The 19,218-nt window shown below is 38.4% G+C and overlaps 1 protein-coding gene across 1 annotated transcript in view; it reads left to right on the forward strand.

Annotated features, from left to right (window-relative positions):
• Positions 1–19,218, forward strand: part of SRGAP1 (SLIT-ROBO Rho GTPase activating protein 1) — a 399,631-nt gene that overhangs the window by 339,354 nt on the left and 41,059 nt on the right. Inside the window, exons 11-15 of the mRNA XM_006886050.1 lie at positions 5,089–5,116; positions 8,331–8,433; positions 12,512–12,572; positions 12,713–12,790; positions 18,134–18,268. Of these exons, the coding sequence (XP_006886112.1) occupies positions 5,089–5,116; positions 8,331–8,433; positions 12,512–12,572; positions 12,713–12,790; positions 18,134–18,268 (405 nt within the window). The remainder of the gene's footprint in view (positions 1–5,088; positions 5,117–8,330; positions 8,434–12,511; positions 12,573–12,712; positions 12,791–18,133; positions 18,269–19,218) is intronic.

Here is a 19,218-nt window from a genome sequence, read left to right on the forward strand (position 1 = left end):
AGCGTATTTAAACAAAACCACAAAATTTAATATATATATATATAAGTATATATTATCATATAAATATATAAAGTATCAAAGTATCATAAACAGTTGAAATAAAAATCATTCGAATTGATTACATATTCTTTGCAATTTAGTTTCATTTTATAAAGATTTATTCAGTTCCTTTTTGGTATTTTTGTGTAATGGTATCTGTAGACAGTTTAAACATAAGCTATGAATCGAACTTTCTAGAATCTTTGAAGATATGTGCTAGCTAACCAACAGACTCTCATTCTTAAGATTACATAGGCCTTAAGAAGTATAGGCCTTGGGAGCTCACTCCTGGAATTATGTCAAACTTGGACCCTAGTGCTATGTTCACTACATACTAGCAAGCGTGACAGCAGGCAAATCATTTAGCTTGTGGGTTCTCAGTCTCCTGTTCTGTAAAGAGGAGATACAGTAATCCATACCTCATAAGATAGTTGTGAAATTATGTGTCACTGAATTCAGAAGCCCATCCTGTCCTGCGTCAGTCTCACTGACTCCTACACACCTACACCCAATTGCCCCAGTCACTTTATCAACCCGTCTCGTCCTGGGTCTTCCTCTCCTGCGCTGTCCCTCCACCCTTCCAAGCATGATGTTAAGTGAGTTAATATATAAAGCACTAAAAATGTTTTTAAGTGCCTCAGAGTCAGCACCCACTCATGGTGACTTATAAACAGCTTCTCTGAACCCTGCCCTCTCCTGTGACCGCTTCTCCGTCTCTAATACGCTTGAACCCATTATTAGAGTTCCTTTGTCAATCCATCTTGTTGAGGGTCTTCCTCCTCTCTAACTCTCCACTTTTCCCAGCTCGATGTCCTTCTCCAGGGACTGGCTGCCTCTGACAACACACCCAAAATAGGTCAGACAAAGGCTCATTCTCTTTGCTTCCGAGGAGCACTCTGGCTGCAATTTTTCCCAAACAATTTTTTTTTGTTCTTTTCGCAGTCCATGACATATTCAGTACTCTTCACGAACACAATTTAAATGCATCAATTCTTTGTTCTTCCTTATTCATTGCGAATCAACTGAAATACTTGCTTTTTAGAACCTTAACGAGGTACTTATCAGCATATTTTCCCCATGCAATACACTTTATTTCTTTGCTACCCTTAGGATGAGTATTGATTTGGACCCAAGTAAAATGAAATCCTTGACAACTCCCTAGCATGACATAATACTGCTTATTTGTCCAGTTATAAATATGTTCATATTTTTGATGTTGTGGTGTAATCCATACTGAAGGATCTAGTCTTTAATCTTCTTCAGTAAGTGTTTCAGGTACTCTTCACAACCCTGCAAGCAAGGCTGTATCACCTGCATAACAGGTTATGGATAAATCTTCCTCCAATCCTATTATTTCTTTTTTCTTGAAATAGTCCACCTTCTCAGATTATTTTCTCAGCATATATATTGAGTATGCTGAGCTGTACTTAAAATAGTATCTAATAGATGTTAAGCTTCATTGCTGTTTTATTACTGTTACTAATATGTATGTAATAAGATATGTTATGTGAGGGAGCATGGAAACACTGCATGGTCAAAATTGGGAAAGGCGTGCATCAGGGATGCATCCTGTCTCTGTAAGTTTTCAATCTATATGCAGAATAGACCATTTGGGAAGCGGGGCTTTGTGAGGAGGAATGTGGCATCAGAATTGGAGGAAGACTCATCAACAACCTACCTTATGCAGATGACACAGCCTTGCTTGCTGAAACTAAAGAAGACCTGAAGCACTTGCTACAGGAAGTCAAGGATTTCAATATGGATTGAAGCTTAACATCAAGAAGACAAAAATTCTGACCATAGGGCCGATTGGCAGCACCATGATAGATGGAGAAGAGGTTGAGGTTGTTAACAAGTACAGCTTGCTCAGCTCTACAATCAACATTCTTGATACCAGCAGTCAGGAAATCAAAAGACGAATTGCATTGGGAAAGTCTACTGTCAGGGACCTCTACTCTCAGGGACCTCTCCAGAGTGCCAAAAAGCATCAGAGTACTGATATCAGTCTAGAGACTAAGGTGCACCTAATCAAGGCCATGGTCTTCACAGTTACTTGCTGCACATCAGAGAGTTGGACAATGACTAAGGAGGACAGAATAAGAATCAATGCCTTAGAATTGTGGAGTTGGAGAACAGTCTTGAACATACCACGGACTTCAAAAAAAAACAAATAGGTCTGTCTTGGAGAGGGTAAAACCAAATCTCTCCTTGGAGGGTAGGATTTTGAAACTCCATCTCACATACTTTGGGCATGTGGCCAGGAGGGACTGGTCCTTAGAGAAAGACTTCATGCTTGGAAGGGTGGAAAGACAGTGCAGGAGGGGAAGACCCTGGATGAGGGATTGATACAGTGATTGGGGCAATGGGGGTTGGTGTGTCAGAATTAGTGAGAGTGGCTCAGAATAGGGCAGGCTTCAGAGCTGCTGTATATAGAGTCCCTATGGGTTGCAGACTACTTGATGCCCCATAATTCCACCACCACCACCACCACCACCTGAGAGAATCCCAGTACGTTCTCTGCGTTCAGCCTTTTTGCTCATTGGGCTAACTCACCCCAGGTGATCTCAGTTACTTCAACTACTCCTCTGACTTCAGCACAACCTAAATGATGTTGTCTATCATTGAGTCTAACCGACTCATAGCTGACTGTCTAGTGGGTTTTCAGAGCCAGTAAATTACACAGGAAGAGAATGGCCGTCCATCTTTATCCTGCAGAGCAGCTGGTAGATTCGAACCACATATCTTTGGGTTTACAGCACAATTTATTACCACTAAACCGCCAGAGCTCCTCCCTAAATTATAGTGATTTGGAAATCTTTATTTCCTGCCATCTCTCTTCTGTGTTTCAACCCTATCTAACCAACTTCCCACTGACTCTTCCATTAGCTATTCTACAAGGCACCACGTGCACTTCCCAGCTCACTGTCTGCCATCTCTCCTTTCTGGTTACTCTGATCTCCTCTCCCCCTTCTGAATAACTAGAAATTGTTTGGGAGTTTTGTGCTCACCCTCCCTCTCTTCTTTCCACATGTAGCAGAAAACCAGCAAAAAGTGGGGATTTGTGGTGAGATATGATAGGTGGTACTAGTAGCAGGACTCTTCTTGCCCCAGTACCCACTCCAAGTCATTGTCCAAATACTAACAGTGACCTAGACCTGTGTTGATAATGATAGTCTCTGAAATTAACTTTATCTCCCTTTTAGTAAATAGATACAAACCAAATGTTCTATTTGTTACTAACAAAGAACTTATAATATTGTAAAAGGCCCTGTTGTAGCCTGAGCACATTCTTTCAACGTGTACAGCCAACCAGTTTCCTCCACTATTGTAATTGCCTTAGCATATAAGTCTGGGTGACTGCATTATAACATGGTAGGCTGGGCTCACCTATTTGTGCTGCAACATGATTTTCCTTTGACAGCTGTGTTTCCAAGCTTTTTCAGAGGTGTATCATCATTTTACAGTCAAACAAATCAATTGAATGGTTCTGCCCTTCCACACCCCTTCCCACAGCTCCACCCTAAATATATGAAAGAGTAGGCGGCAACCACAAAGAATTAAACTTTGAAATTAACCGAGATTGTGGGAGAACTACGAAAATACAGGCCTGTAATTCAAAATTAGTCAAAAAGTCTAAATGTATAAGAAGTGCCTCAAGTTAAAATGACAAAGAACAGGGAGCTCTGGTGACCTAGTAGCAAGAAGCTGCACTGCAATCCCAGAGGAACGTGGTTCGAATCTACCAGATGCTGTGCTGAAGAAGGAGGGGCAATCTCCTGTACCAGTCAGATCCGATCTGATGGTACACACACAAAAGATTAAAAAAATTAAAAAAAATAAATAAATGGCAAAGAACGTTATAAAAGGCTTTGAGTTCGCCATTGGTGGAATATAGCATAATTTAATGTGCTTATACTTTAATGAGCTCTGATAGCCTAGTGTAGTGGCAAGATGCTGCACTATAAACCCAAAGGTATGTGGTTTGAGGCCACCAGCTGCTCCTGGGAAGAATGATAGGCACTTTCCTCCTGTACAATTAACTGCCTCTAAAAACTCACTGGAGAGTCCATTTTGACTTGACAATACACAGCAACAAAAGCATACTTTAGTATCAGGGAACTCTGGTGGCCTATGGTGAGAAGCTTCACTGCAATCCCAAAGGCATGCGGTTTGAAACTATCACCTATGGGTTGGTTCCACATACAACAATGAAAACCTACTTTAATATCAGCAAATATTATTTCTAGTTATAGAATTTAGTCTCTTTCCCAGAATTTCAATTTCATATTACAGAAGGAACACCAATTTAATCTAATAGAAATGGAGTTCCTCCAGCCCTATTAAATCCTTTACAGCTTCCCTCAACTATCAGTCAACACAGGAAGCAGTTAACAGTGGAATTTCGAATGTTTTTTGCTTGTATTAATCTTTGAGCTAAAAACTTAGAGCAAAAATAAATGTATTAGAATTTTGTAAATAAACTACTATTAAAAAAAGTCAACTTGGGTGGAGGGAAGGAGAGAGAGGGGGTAAATTGTGAAACAATGAATAAAAATCTAACTGCTCTGTAAAGATTTGTTAAAATCACAATTAAAATAAAAATTTTATTTTTAAATAAAAAAAGAAGCTATTGCTTTAAAAAAATTTAAAAAATAAACCTTCCAGCCTCAGGGAGCTCTGGTGGCCTATTGGCAAGAAAGCTGCACTGCAATCTCAGAGGTACATGGTTTAAATCCACCAGATGCTCTTCTGTACTAGTCAGGTCCTATTTGACTCTACACACACAAAAGATAATAAAATTTTTAAAAAAAACCAACCTTCCAGCCTCAAACTACTGGTGATATGGTTCATCTATATATACAGAATTTCTTAAATTTACGCAGAGCTTTTCTAACAATATTTATTTTAATTATTTCTCTTGATGTGCTAACATTTGTAAGTTATTATATATGCTACATCTTAAAATAAAGGGCAAATGTGGCTAAAAGTTATGAAATGTATTCCATGGATTTATTTCATTAACTTGCTGATTGTTTCTTGTATCTGCAGGCCATCGAGCTGAATATATGACTACAAGGTAGGAAGATCTACGAGACTCCTTTTCTCTTTGATAAGAAGCTACAATTTAAATGCTGAAAAAATGAATACCTTTTTTTAATGTATGGGGAAAGCAGTTTAGAGTTGATAGTGTTAACTGACATGAAATATGTGGGATTCTCATGAAACCCAAATGGAACAATAAAGCACCTTGATATGACAATTCAGTAATTAGAACCTAAGGTTACTGGGTCTTGGTTCATTTAGCCAACAAGGCACTTTAAGAAATAGTGTGACAATGTATTTATTTGATAATTAGCAAGCAATATTATGTGCTTATCTGTTGAGTTAGCAAGTTCAAAGTATACTTAGTTACTCCTTCCTTCTCTACTCCTTTATGCCATCGAAAAGTTAGAGCCATATAATGCACTGTTAGGGCCTTAGTTTGCTACTCCTTTTTTTGTTTTCTTTGCATTTTAAATTCCTACAACTATATCGCCTTCCTTTCTCTGTCTCCCTGTCTTTTTCCATTCCTTCCTCCTTCCCTCTCCCCCTTTTCCCCCCTCCCTCCCTTTCTTTCCCCTCCCTCTCCCTCCTTCCCTTCTCTTTCTCTGTCTCTGTCTTTCCCACTCATGGAAGAATTTTGAAACTACTGATGAGAAAGCAATGTGATTTTGGACACTGATTCTAATTTGATTTGAGGAAAGTTCATGGCAATTTTTATTTCTCTATAGCACCATTTGTGCAGCAACCAGACATTAATTGATATAGCACAAATCTGTGCATTGGAAATTGGGCTGTTTTGCAGTTCATTTTCAGAGGTTGAAAGCATTTACAACACTGCTATGTCTAGTGCCAAAAATGGGTAACTTGATTTTCAAAGTTCTGCAAATGTTACTCCAGGTCACTGAGTAGCACACAAGTGGTTTGTGAGCAGCTGCTAACCTAAAGGTTTGAGGTTCAAACCTACCCTTTAGCACTATGGTAGAAAGGTCCATCTATTTGCTTTGCTGGAGATGATCATCAAGAAAAGCCTATAAAGAAATTATACAATGTATAGTACTGCCATGAGTTCCAGACAATTCCATGGCAATGGTCTTTTGGAATTACTAGGGATTTTTGTTTGGTTTTTAGGGGTTCATGGTATTTTTGTTATTAAGATAGTGTTTCATTGTGCTGAAGGTGAAAGTTTATACAACAAAGTAGGTTCTTATTTACCAATTGCACATGTTGTCAGTGATATTTTGTACATTTTTCGCAACATGCCACCATTTTAATTCATTCTATTCTGGTTTTTACTATCTTTAGTACTCTAGTTTCCCTGTTACCTTACTTTCTCATTTGCTTTTAGAGTCATTTTTGGCCATTCGGTATCATATAGGTGATTTTTTTTTCCCAAGTGGCTGATTACTAATAGGTTTCATAGTCTTACTTTCAGGCCCACTCTGGGGTTTGGCTAAAAGATGACCTTAAGGAAATGTTGCGTTTAGGTTTAAAGAGTTATCTCAGAGCAGAAGTCTCATAGACTGGTCTGGTATTCAGTGGTCCAATAAGTGAGCAGTTTTTAAAATCTGAGTTATTTGCCACATTTTTCTCCAATTCTATCAGGGTTCATCTACTGTGGCCCTGATGAGAACATTCAACAGTGGTGCCCTTCTCGCCACTATCTCATTCCTCTGGCTTCAGGGTAGATGAGGTCCTGGTTCTCAAGACTGTTAGTTTTGTTTTGTTTTTTTTTTTTTAGATCTGAATCTTTTATGTGAGGCAGAGTTTCACCATCCAACACCACAATTTGAAGACATAAATTATTAGTCTTTTTTTTTATTATATGCTTTTTAAATTTTTTTTTATTTTATAGACTACTTTCTCCTCTGAGCCTTTGATTTTATTCTTTCTCTTTAGTTTTGGACCAGTAGATGCATCTTAAAAGACCATCTGCAAACTTTTATGAGTTTTGGGTGGGTTTGGGGGTTTTTTAAAAAATACTATTTCTACAGTAGCATTAACATTCAACCCGGGAGAAGGATCTATATTTGCTTCTAGACACTTGCCAAGGTTCCTCTTTAACTGCTTAAGTTCTCTAGAGCTCTAGCGACTATCTACTGTACCCCGTAGTAGGTATATGTGTGACCTACTATGAGAGTGTTAGAATTTGATTTTGGAAGGCAATCAGTGGGTTTCTTCAACTTGCTCTCCAGTTTTGTGGTAATCTCTCATGACGGTACAAAGGGCTCCACCTCAATTCTTACAATTTTGTTTTCTAAACTCACCTTACTGAATTTTACTGAACAAAAAAGGAAATTCTTCCTAGGGAGTTTGCCTCACTTAATGACCCCCAAATGTGATGTGCATTCTCTGGTAAGCCTTGCGATTAAGCTGAGGGTCCAGAGACTGCAAACCATTCAGAACAGGTGGAGAGTTGAATCGGAGAATCCTGGCCTCATCCTCCTAATGGAGGCGGGCAGAAATGATTTCTTGTCTTCAGTTGCAGTCCAAAATGGTACAGAGTTTCTGAATATGACACATGGTGCACTTATGTCAGAAAGACTAACTTAATCCTCCCGAGCACAAACAAGACGAGCTGGAGAGAGTCCAGAAGAGAATAAACACGTGCATCTTAATGTTCTGCAAATATTTAGGCAGTGGGACATTTTGTTTTAAAAAAGACAGTAATTCTCTTAAGCCTGTGCTCTCCACTGGAAATTGCATTCAAACAAAGTAATTTTTTTTTTCACTTGTGGGCCCGTTAGTGCTTATTTTTAAATAAAATCTTTAATACTTGAAGGGAATTAAGCAGATGTGATTCTATTTGCATTGAAGGATCATGTTGGAATGAAAAGTATAATATTTTCATTCTTATGGTGGGCTTTTCCAGAGCCTTCTATTTAGAAACTGCAGAATCTTGCTGTATGGCTTAAAAACCAAATAACATGGGCCTTGCTTTGTAGCCTTTGGCTAAACAGCTCCCAATTCCATTTGGTAATACTTTACACTCTTTACACCAACCAGCAAACAAATAAATACCAGCTATGCCATATAGGAGAACAGTAGTCTGAATGAATAGCTTCTTTGTCTTTTTTGATACAAATAAAAAGGTAAATAAATGGCAACTGGGAGGGACTATTTCCATGAAAGGGTGGGGGTGGCTAAGGAATCCAAGAATTCCTGAGTTGTGTAATTTTGGTATGACCTGTGAGTGTTACATTTATTGTTTGCGTTCTGTCATGCTCAGTAATTGTATTCCCTTCCCTTAGGCCTCCAAATGTTCCCCCTAAGCCCCAGAAACACAGGAAGTCCAGACCCCGCTCACAGTATAATGCTAAGTTGTTTAATGGGGATTTGGAAACATTCGTCAAGGTACTGGCTCCAGCCATTGAGGTGGCTGATCTCCGCACTTCTTACTGTAATGGCCTCAGCCTCTCAGCATAGGAGGCGGGTCATGATGTCCAAGTCTGTCCTGGGGCTCTTTGCTTTCCCAGAAAATCAATATAATATTTCCTGAAGTCAAAAAGGAAAGAAAATTTGGGTTGAGTGCCTTCAGAAGAGGAAATAAATATGGGGGCTATATTAACCTAGAAAGAGAAAGCCCTTCTCTCTCTTTTTTTCTTAAAAAAAGGGGGCATAATTTATACAAAAAGTAAAAAAGCAAGGTGATAAAATGTTTTACTTCTGCGAGTATGAAAGATATGGCACCAAAAAATGCATTTCTCAAAGTGCATTTGTTAGACTGGCTCTGAAGCATAGCAAGAGCTTTGATTTCCCATGACTTGAGGAATTCATTATATTGGATAAATTGTTAAGACCCTATAGTCTGAATCTTGTATCTCTGCTGTGTTTACTCTCTGTCTTCTTTCTCATCCTCTATTTCTGATAATGCTTCTAGCCGAGGACGAAGAAACTCGCACACGAGACATCAGGTATAGTGCTACAAGGAGAGAGGGCACATCCACTTGGGCTCCTGGTCCCATTGCCCATTCACAACCATGCTTGGCTTCATCAGATTTTTTTTTAAGGGCTTTAAAAGAAAAATGTTTGCAACTGGAAATTAAACAGCTTTAGAAGTAGATTTTACTTAAGACAGACTTAAAGAAATCAAATTTAAAGAGAATAATCTTCTCTAGTAAAAGCAAGTTGACCAAACTCTTAGGTTTTATGTTAGGTTCTTTTTCAGATACATAAAAGTTGAGTGAAGGGCTTACATTCCCATGCACACTCACACACTCCCTGCCGTCTAGTCTGTTCTGGCTCTAGCAACCCTCCTTCCGATTGCAAAGACTGGAAATCTTCATGGGAGGAGACAGACCGTCTTTCTCCTGAGGAGCCATGGATGCATTTGAACCGCTGAATGTGTGTGGCCACTTGGTTGAAACACTACAGACAACACTACTAGAGAGACTTTATTTTAAGGAAGGTCAATGTTAAATGCTGTATGCAGAGTTATTAATGTATTATGGACTCAAGCATAAATTATACAAAAGAAGAGAGGGCTTTTATGCTCTTTCGTAGCTAACACATTGTCTGGCATGGACTGCAATGCTGAAAAAGATTACATTTGAGTGGGAAACCATCTCATCAATACCCACCTTTCATGATATATTAGGGACCTCTGGTGGCCTAGTGGGTAAAGAATTGCAGTGCCAACCCAAAGGCCCACTGTTCAAATCCACCAGCTGCTCTGAGGGATAAAGATGAGAAATCTGCTCTCATGGCATTTATAACCTCTGACAACCTCCTGGAGAGTCACATATGAGTTGGCTCCAACTTGATGGCATATAACAACAGCAATAAAGATATATTACAATTATCTTACTGTTTTAAAAACATTTCTATTTCTCAAATATGCACAGTCATGATTGAAAAGGAAGCATATGTCGGAGGGTGTACACATAGGTAGGTGGGTGCATGCAGATGCAGAGAGATAGATTAAAAGTTCTAACGACCTTAAAAATGAGTCTTCACCCTAGATTTAAGGGAAGCCAGTGAACACCTTCCATAGGACTCACAAAGCCATTGCCTTAAGCCTTAAACCCAGAAGACTTTTATTGGCTCTAATTTAATATAAAATTGTTGTCAAATTTGATTATCTCGTTTCCCAACCCATAGCTTATAAGCAAGGACAAATTTGATGGAGAAAAGGAGGCAATAAAATGAAAGTGGGAAGTGTGCAGCTTGGCAGAGAAAGCCAAGGTAGAAAAGTCCACAGAAGCAAATGGATGGTTCCATTACATTTGATAATACAGTGTTAGAATGACTACTTATGATAGTATTAGAATGACTACTTAATGATAGATAGCACATATTATATTTTTGAAAGGGTTATTTATTAAGAACGGTTAAAGGAAACCAAATTTAAGTGCTAAAGAAGGAGTAAACAGATTATCAAGGAAAATTTACTTATGTGAGTTTTTCATATAACAATCGATATTAAGAACTAGGACCCAGCGATCTTTAAACTTCTGAAAGATGTTTGACTAGCTGAGGTCCCCATAATATCATTGTGAGGCAGCAACAATAATACCATTTTCCCTATTTTCCTCTAGGGATACTGAGACACAAAGACATTTGTTTAAACGGTAGATGGACGTCAGTCCATTATTTCACACCTTGTAAATTATTTTCTAACAAAGCATGTGGCATCCGTGAAATTAAATTAAAATGCACATATGGTACACAAACACTTTTCCTGCTTTTTTTTACTAGAAAATTCATTGTATCTGAATGAAATACTGATTAATAACTAAAAAATTAACAGTAAAAAAAATCTTAGACTTGTAAAATTTTAAGATTTTTATTCAATAACATGAAAACATAAGATATTTTTATCCAGAACTTTCTTAGTGCAAACATTTTCCTTTTAAGAACTTTTTATTCTTTGTCTTTCTTTTATTGTTTTAACCATCAGCGGAGGTGCAAACTAATACTTTTCATTTTACATTCAAGTTTCTGTTGTTTTTTTACATTACAGTGTTGCATTTCCTCTTCATATAAAAGTGACTCTCCCTAAAACAAAACTTGAATCTTTTCAAGAAATATCCTTCCCAAATTGTCAGGAAGTGTTAATATGGTTTCTCATGAGCCAAACAAATCTACATCACGAAAATGTGTTGTTGAGGTCTGGTTGGGTTTTTTTTAAGTCACTTCTTTTAAGAAGTTAATAAAATTTATACACCTGAAACAAATAGACTAATTAGATAAATTCTATGTGGGCTTTGCAAGTAATTGAACCATTATCTGGTTTATACACTGATTAGATGGTCTTAAAACCTAAACTGAGACTGTTCTTTAGAATGGTATTATCCTTTATTAGAAGAGTAAAGAATTTAAATTGCGGAACCACATTAGTTCCAATCCTTCCCGTGCTGCTTAACTGGGAAAATTACTGGATACAGAATTGTTGCAATATCTTAAGACATACAAGTCCTTCTTGGATTTCAGGGTCAAATTGCTCATTTGGGGCCTGATGTCAGCTAATCTTTTTCTTCTCCTTCTTTTTTGACCTGAAGTTTCTCTTAAAAATCTGATTCCTTGAAAGATCAGAGTTTTAAGACCATGTTAGTAACCATAGTCAGTAACCTTTAACTCCATTGAGTGCATGGCACTGCTGCATATTTAACTGTGTCCTCAGCAGCTCTTTCATTTCATTTGTCATCTTTCATACACTTTAAAAAGCATCTTTAGAATTTACACTTGCTCAGTAGTGTACAGTGACTATGCTTCAAGATACATGGACAGAAAAATGACAAAAAAAAGTTTCTTCCTAAGAAAATACCACTAAGTTAGTTCTGTATTATTATGTATTATTTTGTTATATATATTATCTATTATTTTGTTAATTCTTAACATACAGAAAACAATAACAATGATTAAAAACCTATAGAAGAATGAGTACATTCTGATGCAAACTAAATAAATACATTTTAAGCTCCTACAAGCATATGCATCTATGAATGTGGGAGCCTTTTTGTAGCTTGTGAGCTATAAAGCCTGCTCAGGAATGCCAGAGGATGCCTGGGAAGCTGAGAGGTTATCTTGAGTGACTAGCATCACTAGTAAATCCTAACATGTTATAAGACCATTTCCTGTTTCATTAAAGATTTATTATGTTAATAATCTTTTAAAAATGATTCACTGTTTTCATCTATGAGCTTTTGTCTACTTTAGACATAAGAGAGTTAGCTGAAACAAGATCGGCATAAATGTGTTTCATTTGGTTTGCTCCAGAACTGAACCATTCTTAGTTAAATACAAATCTCACTTTATAGCAAGAGAGAAAAAGAAAGATTGGCCTTTTGGTAGTTTTTAGAGTAGGTAGAGTTGGAAATAATCATCTACAGGCAAGAAAATCCTTCATTAGTGACTGTTAAACTGTGAGCTCAGATTTTGCATTCAATGTGTGTCTCTCCTTTGAGGTTAACTGGTTTCCATCTCTATCCAGGACTCAGGGCAGGTTATCCCCCTCATTGTGGAAAGCTGTATCCGGTTCATCAATCTCTATGGTGAGTCAAAAACTACAGAATTATTTTTTTTAGAATAATCTGTGTGTCTTTCTGTTTAAAATTTCATTATTGGGGAATAGGAAATCAAGAGGCTATTTTGAAGTTTTTTGTTATAATCTTTCCTTTCTTGTTCTCTTCAGGACTTCAGCATCAGGGGATTTTCAGAGTATCTGGTTCCCAGGTGGAAGTCAATGATATTAAAAATTCTTTCGAGAGAGGTAACTGCATGTCTATATCTATAAGTCATGTTCAAAAGTCATCCTTCTCTTTAGACTAAGGTGACATATTAATTCTTTGTATCTTCAGAAACTCTTTTTTTTTTACATTTACTTCCTTTTGGATGCTGAAGTTAAGACTCTGTTTAGAAGAAGTAAGAATTTAAGCCAAGCCTATAAGCAAGTTTCTGTCAAACTGACTTCAACTCATGGCAAACCCATGTGTGTCATAGCAGAATTACACCTCATGGAGTTTTTTTCAAAAAGTAGATAACCAAGCATTTCTTCTGAGGCTGATTTGATGTAAAATCTAATGTCTGTTTGGTTATCAGATGAGTCTGTTAACCATTTTTCACCACTCAAAGTTAGGAAAACATAAATTCTGCATCCTGGTATAGGCCTGGCATTGATAATCCAAAGTACATGTGTCAAAGGTGATATCTGAAAGGGTTCAGAGTGGCAAGAAGAACCCTGATCCCAGGTATGTGGCAACTCATCTTAGCCCCCATCCATTGCTTTTGTAGGAATTCTTTCCTTTCCATTGTTATAATCCTTTAACTTCTTCTTTGTGACCCCTGTCGGTGCTTTGCTTTTGATCATGGTCCCACTAACTGCTAATTAGCACATACTGATAAAATAAAGCCTAGGCTTTAGAATTAGACAAACCTAGAATGGATTGAAGCTCAATATCTACAAAATAAAGATTCTCACCTCTGCTCCACAGTCAACTCCTTGGGTACCAACAGCCAGGAAATTAAAAGATGAATTGCATTGGGAAAGTTCTGCTGTCAGAGACCTCTGCAAAGTACTGAAGAGCAATGATGTCAGTCTTTAGACTAAGGTGTGCCTGATAAAGGCTGTGTTCTTTGCAATCACTTGCTGTGCATCAGAGAGCTGGACAATGACTAGGGACGATAGAAAGAGAATTGATGATTTTCAGGCATCATTGTGTTGGAGGAGAGTATTGAATATGCTTCAGACTGCTAAGAGAACGAACAGGTTCATCTTGGAGAGGGTTAAACCAGGCTGGTCCTTGGAGGCAAGGATTCTGAAGCTTCACCTGATGTACTTTTGACATGTTGAAAGGAGAGATCAGTCTTTGGAGAGGGATGTCATGCTTGAGAGAGTGGAAGGACAACACAGGAGGGGAAGACCCTCAACGAGATGGATTGATTCAGTGACTGGGGTACTGGGGGTGGGTGTGCCAGAGACAATGTGATTGGCACAGGATAGAGCCGGGTTTAGGGCTGTTGTACATAGGATTGCTATGAGTCACAGGTACTCAACGGCACATAACAATAACAGAATTAAATCAGATTTTCCCATTTACTACTTGTATGGTTTGGGTCAAGTTATTCAACCTTTCCTTTGCCCTTGGCTTTTTTATTTTTTTTTTCTTTTTTCTGCAATTGTTGCAAGGTTGTTATGGGGATTAGGTGTAATCCATGCAATCCATGTCCAAATAGTTAATGGTGACTATTAATTTTTCATTCTTTAAAAAAAAAACAATAAATCAAAGATGTGTTGTATTGATCAAATCTGTCAAAGACCTCTCCAGAGTTCTAAAGAGCAAGGATGTCAATTTAAAGACTAAGGTACACCTAATCCAAGGATTTACGTTTTTGGTATTTTCAGTTGTTTCCTATGCATCAGGATTTTGAACAATGGATAGGGAAGACCAAAGTATCCTTGCCTTTGAATTGCAGTGTTGACAAAGAACTTCCAAAAGAACAAAGTCGTCTTGAAGAAGGGCAACCAGAATGCTCCTCGGAGGAAAGCATACTGAAACTTCATCTCATCGACTTTGGCATTTTCTTAGGAGGAATTAGTCCCTAGAGAGAGGCATTCTACTGAGAAAAGTGAAAGAGAAGGCAATCAAATAGATGGTTGGATTAACACAGTAGCTACCATGATGGGTTTATGAATGAAAGAGACCATTAAAATTACAAAGGCAAGACTCACATCTGTTGTTCACTATCATAGTTGACATGATGACATCTAACACCACCAACACATTAATTATTAATGCTCTACAGTTAAAATTATATCTGTTTTATCTGTATCTGGATAGATCTCTGTCTTCCTCAGTTTGAAGGTCAAGCTGAGAAGGCAGGGCAACCTTTTAAGGGAAGACTGAGTCACCTCTCTTCTATACCCCTTGTCTCTGGTCCTTACATGGTATAGAGCCCTTCTGCATTTGGTTGAAGAGGTAAAATTAGTGCCAGGTCATTTTCTCTTGTGCTAAATGTTCCAATTGATATGATCTGAAGACACCTCCTAAAAGTCTGCCTCTAAGTATTCCTGGACCAGGAGGCTGTTGTACAGACAGAGCAGGGAACACTGCATGGCTTAAAATTGAGAAAGGAGAGTGTCCTATTTAATCTGTATATTGAGCAAAATATTTGAGAAGCTGGGCTCTATGAGGAGGGGTGTGACATCAGGATTGGAGGGAGACTCATTAATAACCTACATTATGTAGATGATAACAACCTTGCTGCATGTGAGAAGGACTTGAAACACTTGTTGTAGAAGATCAAGGAATGCAGTCTGTGGTATGAATTGCATTTCAATGTTGTTGTTGTTGTTGTTATGTGCCGTCGAGTCGCTTGCGACTCATAGCGACCCTATGTACAACAGCCCTAAACTCCGCTCTGTCCTGTGCCAATCGCACTGTCTCTGACACTCCCATCCCAGTTATCCCAGTCACTGAATCAACGTTAGGAAAGCAAAAAATTCTTACACATGGACCGTCAGGAAACATCATGATGGATGGAGAGGAGATTGAAACTGTTAGCAGCTTCATTTTGCTTGGATCCACAATTAACACCCTTGATATCAGTAGTCAGAATACAAGGAGATGCATTGCACTGAGAAAATCTGCAGTTAGGGACCTCTTCATTTTATAGAGGAGTAATGATGTCAGTTTGAGGACTAAGGTGTGTCTGATCAAGCTGTGATCATTCTGATCACTTGCTATGCATCTGAAAGCTGGACAGTGAATAAAGATGACAAAAGAAGAATTGATACCTTTGAGTTGTGATGTTGGAAAATATCTCAGGGATGGCTGAAAGAACAAACGGTTATGTCTTGGGGAGGGTGTAACCAGAGTGTTCTTTGGACGCAAGAATGATGAAGCTTTGCCTTACATACTTTGGGCATGTGGTTAGGAAGGACTATTCTTTGGGGAAAGACATGATATTGGGAAGGGTAGAGGCTCGGCGAAGGAGAGGAAGACCCTCAACCAGGTGGACTGATGCAGTGACTGCTGCAATGGGCTCTTGTGTGTCAGGAAGTGTACAGATGGCACAGGATAGCACAGGGTTCAGATATTTTGTTCATAGTGTCACTATGAGTCGTACTTGACTTGACGGCACCTAACGACAACAACAAGGATGCCAAGTTTCCTAATGACTCACGCTCTCACTGCTGTTGAGTCCTTGCCAACCTTCTAGTGGGTTTGCAGAGGCTATAAATTGCACAGGAGGAGATTACCAGTCTTTCATGAAACAGCTGGTGGATTCAAACTGCCTGCCTTTCAGTTGGCAGCACAACTCCTTACACAATGGGCCTCCAGAGCTGCCTGAACATATTCAGGAGTGTTAAAATGTAGTACATTACCATGGCAGCCACCACAGCAGAATGCTCCATTATTTTCTTTGGAAATTCCCCTGCTATCTGTTATTTGTTTATAGCCTCTTTGGGTAAGGCTTTCTCACAGTGGCTGAAGAAATATTTTGACAAATTGATGCTCAGGGATTCCCCAGCAAGCAGCGAAGAGAAACAGCAGATTTCTGAAAAGAAACTGCTATTCTAAGAAGCAACAACTAAGTTACAGTGAAAATAGACCATTTTGAACTTTTGGAGGGATGAGCACATCTGACATCAGGATTGGAGGAAGGCTTATCAAGGCCTTCCATATGCAGATGACACAACCTTGCATGCTGAAAGTGCAGAGGACTTGCAGCATTTGCTACAGAAGATCAAACACTACATCATTCAATATAAATTGCATTTAAATTCCAAGAAAATAAAAATTCTCACCGCTAGACCAAGAGGCAACATCATGATAGATGGAGAAAAGATTGAAACTGTCAATGACTTCATCTTACTTGGATCCACAGTCAATACACTTGGTAACAGCAGTTAGGAGATAGGAAATGTATTGCACTGGCAAAGTCTATGGTCAGGAACCTCTCCACATTACTGAGGAGCAATGATATTGGAGGAATAAGGTGCTCCTTATTCAGACCATGATCTGTTCTATCACTTGCTATGCTGTTGAGAGCTGGACAGTGAATATGGACTATAGAAGAAAAATTGATGTTTTTGTACTATGGTGTTGGAAAAGAATACTGATTATCCCATGGTCTGCCAAAAGAACAAAAAGATATATCTTGGAGAAGGTGCACCGTGGAGGCAAGGATGGGAAAGCTTCATCTCACTAAGTTTGGGCATGCTGCTAGGAGGATATCCTTGGAGGATATCATACTTAGAAATGGGAACGTGATTGCAAAGGAAAGGAAGGCCTTCCCTACCAAGTAGACTGACACAGTGACTGCAGCAATGGGCTCAAGTGTGTCAGAGGTTGTGAAGTTGGCGCAGGATAGGACAGACTTCATGTTTGTTATTCACAGGGCAACTATGAGTCGTACTCAACTCAGTGGCAACTAGTAACAATTACATGAACTTGCTTGATGGTTTTAATTTTCAGGGAAAACGATAGGCAGCTTTATAACCTAATACTTTATAGCTTACTATTTTTTAAAGGAGAATTTTTTTGTGATATATTTTTTAATATTGAATAAAAATGCCTTGAATATTTTCCAACATAGCTTTCAAATGAACTGTAAGCACCAACTGGGACACTTTCAGAAACAGCTGTTTATTTATTTCATATACTTGCAGGCCTTCAAAATTAGATGAAGTCTTTAATACTTCTCATCTGTTTTGCTGACAGACCTATTGTGGTTTTACCTACCAGTATAAGAAACTTTGAGGATGTAGCATTTGAATTCATGTCAAACTGAGATAACAGATTTTAGCTTTTTTAAAAAAACATGAGCTGGCGAAAATTTCAAATCCCACAATATTTTATTTTAAGATTTGGGTAACTTGTAAGGGATTATTTGTTCCCTTAATATCAAAGCGTCTTTATTTCAGCGAACTATTTTTAGGTTAATTATGGGGTAGGATATCAAAATCAATTATTTTAATTTTAGTACCATATAATCTTTCATAAAGGATAATTAAAAGGGGTGTGTGTGTGTATGTGTGACATTTTGGTCAGAGAAAAGAAAGAAACTCGGTATATGCAGCTAATTTTTTCTTTTTCTCCCTTTCTCTTAGGTGAAAACCCTTTGGCCGATGACCAGAGTAACCATGATATTAACTCAGTTGCAGGTGTTCTGAAACTCTATTTCCGTGGGCTGGAAAACCCCCTCTTTCCTAAGGAAAGATTTAATGATCTGATTTCTTGTATCAGTAAGTGAATCCTTATTTATTATCTTTTTTTTTTTTCTGTCCTTTTAGGTTTTTCCTACCAGAATTGTTTCACTAAGCAACTTTCCAGAAGAGGCAGTGGCCCCTCCACGTGCCTCTCTCCCCTTACCACCTTTTGTTTCTTTTCTGGATCCCGCATGAGTCATCCTTGCGGGTGTGGCCTCAGGCCTGGTAGAGGCTGAGAGCTTCCCACTTGTGACAAAAGAAAGCACAGAGGCAGGTTTCCCCTGATTATGGAGCAGGCGGAAGCTGTCAACATGGGCATGGAGATGGAGTTTTTTTCTTCCCCTTTTGGTTCTTGGTTTTCTCAACCAGTTTTAAGAGTGTAGTAATTCATTCATCTTTGATAGTTACTTAAAAAAATAAGATTTTGTATGATGAATGATTGTATCCCCAGTGAAGGAATGCTAGTCAGCATCCTAGGGGATTAGGCAGAGATGCTCTTGAACAGTCTGGAATAGATCGTTGTTGTTGTTGTTGTTTACCGTAAAGTTGGAACCAACCCACAGCGGCTCCCCAGCGGGTTTTCAGATTGCAAAGGATGAGATTGTCCATCCTTCTCCCTCAGAGCAACTGATGGATTAGAACCACATGCCTCTGGGAGGGCAGTACAGTTTCTTACCACTTGGCCACCAGAGCAAGAATAGATTATAAGACAGATCATCCTCTGCAGTGTGAAGCATTGCTTTATTCTGTAGTAAGGGCTTTTGACATAAATGTGATGGAAGTTAAAAAAAATATACCCATGCATCTCGACTTTTTTTTTAATTATTATTAAATTTTATTAGTTTTAATGAACATTTACAGAGATTTGGGGTTCTCATTCATTCATTGTTGCACTGTTTTCTCTACCCTCCTCCCCAGTTCGTTCATCTCCCCCTCCCCGAATGTCTGTCTTAATTGTCCAATTGCCATAGTGCTTGTCAAAGCCA

The sequence above is a fragment of the Elephantulus edwardii genome, unplaced genomic scaffold (genome assembly GCF_000299155.1).
Source record: "Elephantulus edwardii isolate Elephantulus edwardi_28Jun2011 unplaced genomic scaffold, EleEdw1.0 scaffold00047, whole genome shotgun sequence".
NCBI lineage: Eukaryota > Metazoa > Chordata > Mammalia > Macroscelidea > Macroscelididae > Elephantulus > Elephantulus edwardii.